General features: G+C 52.4%; 1 protein-coding gene and 1 non-coding gene across 2 annotated transcripts; both read left to right on the forward strand.

Moving 5' to 3' along the window:
- The first annotated feature begins 6,439 nt into the window (after positions 1 to 6,439).
- On the forward strand, positions 6,440 to 7,491 carry SFTA2 (surfactant associated 2). The gene is made up of 3 exons (XM_027525089.1): positions 6,440 to 6,825; positions 7,051 to 7,139; positions 7,276 to 7,491. The coding sequence occupies exons 1-3, from the start codon at positions 6,765 to 6,767 to the stop codon at positions 7,360 to 7,362; spliced, it is 237 nt and encodes a 78-aa protein (XP_027380890.1). The 5' UTR covers positions 6,440 to 6,764; the 3' UTR covers positions 7,363 to 7,491.
- Positions 7,492 to 8,273: 782 nt separating this feature from the next.
- LOC113882346 lies at positions 8,274 to 8,380 on the forward strand. Its single transcript, XR_003508355.1, has one exon. It is a non-coding gene; the product is annotated as a U6 spliceosomal RNA (small nuclear RNA).
- Positions 8,381 to 9,082: the final 702 nt, after the last annotated feature.

Consider the following 9,082-nt stretch of genomic DNA (forward strand, 5'->3'; position numbering starts at 1 on the left):
AAGCACTTGGATAATTACACAGTGGCTGGGAGACCAGGGGAGCACTACTGTTTTATTTAGCAAGAGTTGTGTCCACCACCCACCTGGAGTGGTCTAAGCAGGGGGCGTCACAGAGCAGGGTTCCTCACCTGTACTGAGGTGAGAGAATTGAAGGTCTCAAGAGGGTCAGGAGCCAGCCCAAGGGGGCTCCTTATAGAAAGGGGGACCCCCATCCTGTTCCCCAGGGGTCCCAAGCAGTGTCCTCAGCTAAGTTCTCTGATAGTTGGGGAAGAGAATGGGAACAGGAAGAAAGAATGAGGAGAGGAGGTTCCCACTGCCCAGATCGGGATGCCATAAAGGCTGGAAGACCCCTGGAGACCATGGTGCCCTGGTCCTTCCTTCTACAGATGAGAAAACTGCATCAGAGTCTTGAGTGACTTGAATGAGTCTGCTCAGGGAAGGAAGGAGGAAGGCCATCGGGAGAGGGGCATAGGCGATCCCAGTTGTGCCCCTTCACTTGACGGAGTAGTGCTGGCTGGTGGGTTCGTGGTGGCAGCCATAAGGGGTCACAGAGCCACAACCACACCCCATATTCATCTCCTTCCGGAACTCGCAGGCCTATGAGATGAGGGATGGATAGGAAGGGTTAACTAAGCTGCCCAGCCCTCAGCTCTCCCCATGGACTGCGGCCTCCCTCAACAACTCAGGTTCTCAGAGCTCCTCTTTCTGCAAAAACAGTAAGGATAATGAACCAGACTAATTTGCTGAGCACTTACTATGTGCCAGGGCTTCCCAGGTGGCTCAGAGGTTAAGGCATCTGCCTGCAATGCAGGAGACCTGGGTTCGATCCCTGAGTTGGGAAGATTCCCTGGAGAAGGAAATGGCAACCCACTCCAGTATTCTTGCCTGGAGAATCCCATAGATAGAGGAGCTCGGTGGGCTACAGTCCAGGGGGTCGCAAAGAGTTGGACACGACTGAGTGACTTCACTTCACTTACTGTGTGCCAAGCACCTAAGCAGTTTACATGTGTAAGCTCATTTTACCCCCCAACAGCCCTTTGAGCTGGATACTATCAATATCCTTCTCATTTTATCCAGGACTCAATTACCTCATCCGTAGAATAAGAGACAATAATATTGCTTGTATCACAGGGTTGCTGTGAGCTAAGATATGTACAATACCTGGCACAGAATAAGTGCTATTTAAGTGTCAGTTATTACTTAAATGGAGTAATACAGAACACAGAGAGGCTGAGTAACTTGCACAAGGTCACACAGCTGTAATGACAGAGCCAGAATTCAAAACCCAAGTTATAATGTAATTCCATGAAGTTGACTCTTCACTGCCTAGAGCTAAATGTAGTGCCTCCATGGGCTGGTCAGCCTACAGTGTTCCCCTGCCTCTCTTTCAGTGGCCCCAACCCCACATCCCTGCCCAATCGATGTTTCCTCTCAGCCACCCAGACTGCGGTCCCTTTCCCCCTTCCTCCCTCCCTAAGTGTGGTAAGCTGTCATTTTCCCCTGAAGCCCCTGTCCTTCTGGGGCACCAGGGCCAGCCCCACTGGCCTCAGAGACCCACACATTTGGACCACAGCTTCACTCACCTTTTTGATACCATACAGTAGACTGACAATTGCTGCTACCAAAGAGAGAGTGATCAACACGATGGCCCAGTCGGGGACAGAGCCCTTCTCTTGTGGCTTCGGGCCTGAGGACCAGAGAGGGGCTGTGACCGAGGCAGGTGGGACCTCAATCCCCCGACTCCCCACTGCCCTCTGTAACTTTGCATCTTTCCTTCTGTGACTCTGATGTCTACGTGACTCTGAGACCACATTGCTCGGTGTCTTGTCATCTTGGGAATAGAATTTCAGCGGAGGGGGTTTCAAAGGGCTTCACTCCAAACTGCACTCACTTCTTCCCTTACACCTGTGGACGCATCTGTCAGTCTCTGAAGTCCTCACTGACATCCACGCCTCTCCGTCTTTCTGAACCATCCTCCATATCCCAGGCTGTTGTTGGGCCTCTCTCATCTGCCATGCCTCTGCACTCTGACAGTCCCGCCCTGCCAGTAGTTCCCTCATCTTATTCAGAGGCTGCCCCCTCTGCCCTCCTCACGACCCCACCCTGACTCTGATCTTTAAGGGGAGTCAGAGCCAATCCTCTTGTTTTCCCTTTGCTCGTTTCCTGCCCTCAGACTGCCTGGTGGGGAGATTTGGATTGAACGGGAGGGAGGAAGGAGACAGAGGGAGGAGGACAGGATCTCGGGAGGGGATATTTGTTGCCCTGCAAAGACAGGTTGGGCCACAAGGAATATAGTCGGAAACCTTTTGGGGAAGCAATCAGGTAACAGCCATCCAGCTTCTGGTGTGACCAGAGGCTTGAGGGGTACTGAAACCCTTTGAAGAACTGGAGATGTTCTTAGGTGTACTCAAAACACAGTAGAAAGCAAGCCTTAAGCCTGTCCCTACAATGGCAACCCACTCCAGTATTCTTGCCTGGAGAATTCCATGGACAGAGGAGCCTGGTGGGCTACGGTCCATGGGGTTGCAGAGTCAGACATGACTGAATGATGAACACTTTCACACTTTCACACTCCTCTCCAGGAGCTGGGGTGCCTGCCGGTCAGTGACCCAATGCAAACAAGAGCGCCTTACTGGTCGGGACGCTGAGCCCAGAGGAGGCGGTGGCCGCTCCAGCTGTGGTGGCTGCGGAACCGCCTGAGACAGCCCCACCTGCTGTGGAAGCCCCAGGCATGGGTAAAGCAGTTCCAAGGACTGTTGTTGGGGAGACAGATCCTAGAAGGGCAGAGGGGAAAACGGGTGGATATCTGAGCGAGAACAGAAGCAGAAATTCCATCCAGTGCCCTCTCAGTTGAAACCCTGGCAAGTGTTTGGTAAATGAAAATAAAAGGACTGAGAAAAGCTAAGACAGTCTTAAAAACAGAAGTGGAAGGCTTATACTACCATACCCTAAGACTGGCTGCAAAGCTGCAGACATTAAGGACTGTGGCCCCGGAGTAAGAACAGACAGAAGAGCCCAGAAATAGCCTTGGTCACTTTACTTTCAATAAAGGGACTCACACATTTCAATGGTGGGGAGAGAGGGAGAGTCTTTGAAATGAGTGGTTCCAGGGCAACTGGTTATCTGTAAGAGGAGAAAAGGGATCTTGACCTCTCCCTTACTCCATACACAGAAATTAATCTGAGATGTGTCATAGGCTTAAATTTGAAAGCTAAGATTCTTAGATTCAAAGATTCTAAATTTGAAAGTAAAGCTTCTGGAAGAATGCATCAGAGAATATTTTCATGACCTTGAATTAGGCAAAAAAAATGTCTTAGGCTGGATATAAAAACACTAACTACAAGAGAAAAAGTTGATAAGTTGAAAAGCAGAAGGAGGGCCTTTGTATAGCCACCAAAGCCAGGACTGCTTCAGTGAGGCTCTGGGAGCTAACAATTTATTCATGGCTGAGCACAGGAAGCCCCCACCCAGAGCTGCAGGCAAAGCTAAAGAGCTCTTCAGAGATGCACTGAGCAACAGAAGTGTCACCTGGCAACGCTGATGCTGCTCCTGATGGGCTGCCAGAAATGGCTGGACTTAAAGTCTGAGGATTACTGGGCAAAGCCCCAGGTGTTGAAGAAACTGTAGAGAAACTCACAGAGACAGTGGGGAGACCAGCAGAGACAGTAGGGAGACCTGCAGAAACATCCCCAGAGACAGTGGGGAGACCTGCAGAGACAGTAGGGAGACCTGCAGAGATATCCCCAGAGACAGTGGGGAGACCAGCAGAGACAGTAGGGAGACGTGCAGAGATAGTAGGAAGGCCAGCAGAGACATCCCCAGAGACAGTGGGGAGACCTGCAGAGACAGTAGGGAGACCAGCAGAGACATCCCCAGAGACAGTGGGGAGACCAGCAGAGACAGGAGGGAGACCTGCAGAGACACCCCCAGAGACAGTGGGGAGACCAGCAGAGACATCCCCAGAGACAGTGGGGAGACCAGCAGAGACAGTAAGGAGACCAGCAGAGACAGTGGGGAGACCTGCAGAGATAGTAGGAAGACCAGCAGAGACATCCCCAGAGACAGTGGGGAGACCAGCAGAGACAGTGGGGAGACCTGCAGAGACATCCCCAGGGACAGTGGGGAGACCTGCAGAGACAGTAGGGAGACCAGCAGAGATAGTAGGAAGACCAGCAGAGACATCCCCAGAGACAGTGGGGAGACCAGCAGAGACATCCCCAGAGATGGTGGGGAGACCTGCATCGATGGTGGGGAGACCAGCAGAGACGGTGGGGAGACCTCCAGAGTTAGCTGTCCCCGATGGGATCAGCTGAGCTGTTGGCAGAAGAAAAATGAGAAGATGGAGTTAGAAGAGCTGGCCCTCTCCCTGGACCTCGAGTCCACATCTTGCCCCTAAAGCCCCCGTGCTCACCACAGCCAGCGAAGGCCTGCAGGCCCAGGAGCAGCACCAGTGCAGCAGCCATGGTGCCGCTGAGATGCGCTTCCAGGACCGTCTCCCTGGCTCTTTAAAGGCTTTAAGGCCCTATTAGGAGCCTCAGGAGAGCCAGGTGTGCCAGGGCCTCCATCAACACTGGGATCTTCATTCCCAGGGAGAGGCCACCCAGCTGTCCCCAGGGGATTAACCTATCCCAGCTTGGTTCCAGGAAGCACTGGGCGAGGGGGAGAGTGAGTAAGAGCCTGAGGATTCTCCTTCCAGGCTCTCAGGCTCTTTCCGGGTTCGGGATCTAACCCCCAGGTCAGAGTCAGTCCCTATTCTGGACCTTCTCTGAAGGGGGAGAGACCCAGGTCTCCTATCCCAAGGTCCTTGTGCGCCTAGAAATATGACCATGGAGGGGTGAGGTATATGGGTCCCTTGGGGACGCAGGGGATAAAGAATGACTGACACAGCCTGAGGACCTCATCTGATTCTCAGGAGAGACCATGGCAGGGCAGGAGGGTGAACACCTGAACCATCCCTCCTTCACAGTGGCTGCAGCCCACAGAACTTTCCATTCCTTTGGCGGAGAAGGGGTAATGAGAGGAGAGGGGCACCAGGCAAGACAATCGTCTGTTCAGGGGCAGAGGGATGAGCAAGTTCAGAACCCAGCTGTGAATCCACTGTGCTGGAATCTACCACTTCCAAGCTGTGCACTCTCGGGCGAGTCGTGTGACCTATCAAAGTCTTCACCCCTAAAACTGGGGTAAGGCAGTACCTACTTCAGAGGGCCATAATAAGGATGAAAGGAAATAATGTTTCTAAGGTGCCCAGCACACAGCAGCCTCAGCTATGATGACATGAAAAGATGAGCGCCCGCTGGGAAAGACAGAAGCACGCTCCCACTCTCCTCTTAGGAGGACTCAGATCCCCCAAAGCGCCTCTCTGAGTTCCCGCTTCCTCCCCACCACTGCTCCTGCCTCCTATGTGTGCTGAGCCTTTTGTCCATGAATTCCTCCCAATCTGGGCTTCCGGCTGTCCAGCACACGTCTGAGAGCCCCTGGGTTGCTCATTATTTACATTTATGGTATAGACAGTGTCTCTATAGGCAGTATTTATGGTATAGACAGTCTCTGCATCTTAGTGGTCCTGCTTTTGGCTTTTCTCCCTGACTCTGCCCTGTATCCTCTCTGTCTCCATCCGTCTACTCAGGGGCCCACTGGTGTGGGGGAAAAGGGAGAGAAGACGCATAGGGAGGCAACTAAGACGATAAAAGAGCATGTGCCCTTGTGTATTCTAGAGGGTTTACACGACTAGTTTGTCAATCCGTTGAGCTTATCCCTGTGTCTGGCATCATGACAGCCTGGTCTATCTCTAATCTCTCTGCCACTGACTTACTATGTGACCTTAATAAGTCATTTACCCTCTCTGAGCCCTAGTTTCCTATTTTTTTAAGAAAGAGGGTAGGGACTTCCCTGGTGGTCCAGAGGCTAAGACCGCACTCCCAAGGCAGGGGGCCTGGAGTTTGATGCCTAGTCAGGGAACTAGATCCCATATGCCGCAACTAAGACCCAGTGCAGTCAAATAAAATAAATAAATAAGAAAGAAAGAAGGTAAACTAGACAGATTTCCAAATTCCCTCTCCATCCTGTCGTTGGTTTGCCATTCTGAGCGATTTGGGAAAGGGCTTTGGCTGGGAGGATGAAGGGATTTCTTTTGCGTGAGCGCTCAAGGCAGGACGTGATGGGGATATTTGATGAAACTGCATCTCCACCCAAGTTGCTAGGATATGTTAGAGAGACTAAAACAAAATATTCAAAGATGAAAGTCCCCCCCACCCAGAAAGTCATTGCGGCTGAGGGAGCAGGACACGAGTTTGGGGAGAACTCGGTGTAATCTACCCCTCCCTTTTGGGCCCACATTCCTGAGCCCTTGGGTGGCACAGCTGATAGAAATTAATCGCAGTTAATAATTAATCCCTAAAGAGCAATGAGAGGCCCAGGCGTGGGTGGGGCCCAGACACCAGCACAAAGGGACACCTCCCCAACTTCCCTTCCTGGGGCACCCACTCCCTCTCAAGCTTTGAGATGTCGGGGAGAAGTGGGACACAGGATTGAGGAAAGGGGACCACCCTCCCTTTCCCCAACAGCCCAGTGAATGGCCCTCTCCTGGGTCCTCAGAGTCTTATTGAGAGAACTGGAAAATCCAGTTGCCCAGCCACCCTCCCATCACCCCACACGCACCATTGCTCAGGACTGAGTGGGGAGCAGGAAGGCAGGCCGGTGAGGAGAGGCCAGCGGGCCTTCAGACATCTCTTCCAGCATCTGAGAAGCGAGGGGGTAGAGTCGCGATGGGGGCTGGGCTGCCCCTCGTCCTCCTCCTGACCCTCGTCGGCAGCTCACAGGGGGCAGGTGAGTCTGGAGGGCTACACACCTGGCCCCCAAGACGAGAAGTGGGTGAGAGAGACATGGAGGCACCCTAGTCCTGAGGTCCTGAGGGCTCAGGGCTGAACTGCAGCAAGAGGGTCTGGAAGGGATGAAAGACCTTGGGTTGGGGTGGGGCAGGAGGGGCGCCCGCACCCCTGAGGGAGCCTGTTCCTGGCAGCTGGGTCCTCAGCTGTGCATCTGGATCCCTAGGGCCAGGAATGACTTTGCAACTGAAGTTGAAGAACTCCCTTCTGGCAAATTCCTCCTACAATTCCAGCTTCCTGGACTTTCTCCAGAAGGTAGTCCTTTGGGAGGGAAACAGAGGGGGCTGTGTGAACTTGGAGTGTGTTTCTGCGTTGGTCTGGGCGGCTGGCCCCTCCAGGTGTGAGTGAGAGCCATCTTACACTTCGCCCTCTGGCCCTTTGTATCCCTCAGTTCTGCCTCCTCCTCCACCTCCCCTTGGGGACCAACGTCACCCTGCATCAAGCAGGGTCCTCACAGCACGTCACCTGCAGAGTCTGAGAGCAGTCGAAGCCTGTGCCCTTCTCAGCTGGGGCATCCAGTCCCCGGAGAGCAGGTGCCATGCCCCGACCCTGTCTTCCAACAGGCCCTCACCCTGCTCAGTGGCAGTAAATATGCTGAATTCAGTGACCTGACTTTGTGGGTTCATGAGCGGAGGGGATGGCAGGAAAAGGGAACTGGATACTCAAGTCTCTGACTCTCCCTTGTTAAGCAGAGGGTTTCCCCGGTGGATGTGTTCTCTCCTAGCACCGTGCCAAAGGCCTACTTGGGGACACACACACACACACACACACACACATGCACTTCAAGTTGAGTTCCTCAGAGCACCTGGGAATAAAGGAACATTTACTGAATTCCTGCTTTGTTCCAGGCAAGAGGCTTTCCCGCGTCAACGCCTGCAGCAAGCTCCCACGTAGCATAATAGATCTCATTATCCCATTTTACAGATGAGGAAATCAAGGCTTGAGAGGGTTAAGTCATTTGAGGTCCATTAGCAATGGAGACGTCTGACACCAGACAAATGCCTTGGCTTAAGCAAGATTTTCATTTCCTCTCCCTTTGCTTTCGCTTTGGGGCTGGGGGCTCAGGAACCTCAGGCAAGGATGTGGGCAGAACATGCCCAGGGATCCACATAGGTCAGTCAGGGTAGCAGGTGGGGTGGGGGACTGTTGATGTGAGAGATGAGGGATTCAGCTTGTGAGAGGATGGCCAGCCTGGCAGAACAGGCGGGGAAACAGCATGGGTGCCTATGGGAATGTGTAATCCCACAGGCCTATGCTTATGTCCTAGATGACTTTCTTATTCTCCCAGAACTTTTTTTTTTCCTGCTCTGGGGATTAGTTGAGGCATGTGGGATTTAGTTCCCTGGGCAGGGATCAAACTCAGGCCCCAGATTAGAAGCTCGAAGTCTGGTGCTTGCTTCAGCAGCACATATACTAAAATTGGAACAATGCAGAGAAGATTAGCACGGCCCCTGTGCAAGGATGACATGCAAATTCGTGACATGTTCCTTATTTTTAATTCATGTTGAGGTTTGACAGAAAACAACAAAATTCTATAAAGCAATTATTCTTCAATAAAAAAAGATTTTAAGAGCCATTAAAAAAAAGAAGCTCAAAGTCTGTTAAGACTGGACCACCAGGGAAATCCCAGTCTCCATTGCTTTACCAGCAAAATGAGGATAATGGTAGTACCTGCTTCCTTGGATTGTCCTGAGGATTCCATGGATAAGCTATCAAGGACACTTACCATGGTACCTGTCAGATAAGTGGGTCTGGGTGGTAGGAACGTTTATTAGGGTGGAAACCTGGCCCCAGTATAAAAGTCTTAGTCCCCTAGGGCTCTTCCTTCTCCTGCTTTTTTTTTTTTTTTTTGGCTGCACGACATGCAGGAGCCCAGTTCGCAGATCAGGGATCGAACCTGGTCCCCTTGCAGTGGAAACACAGAGTCCCAACCACTGGACCACTAGGGAAGCCCCACCTCCTGCTGTTCTTAAGGCAGGCACTCATCTTACTCCACACTCAAGATGCTCTTGACCTCTTACTGGCTGACTCTAAATGCAAGCATGCAGCCCAGACTTGACCATGAAGGGCTACTGGTATGATTGCTTCCTGCTCTCCACAGTACCTGTCCTACCAGCCCGCTCCCAACCGCACAGCCTCACCACCACATGGAACTAGAGGCCGACTCCTTTGGAGCAAGGGAAAGGCAACAGTTCCAA

Source organism: Bos indicus x Bos taurus, chromosome 23 (assembly GCF_003369695.1).
Source record: "Bos indicus x Bos taurus breed Angus x Brahman F1 hybrid chromosome 23, Bos_hybrid_MaternalHap_v2.0, whole genome shotgun sequence".
Taxonomy (NCBI): Eukaryota; Metazoa; Chordata; class Mammalia; order Artiodactyla; family Bovidae; genus Bos; species Bos indicus x Bos taurus.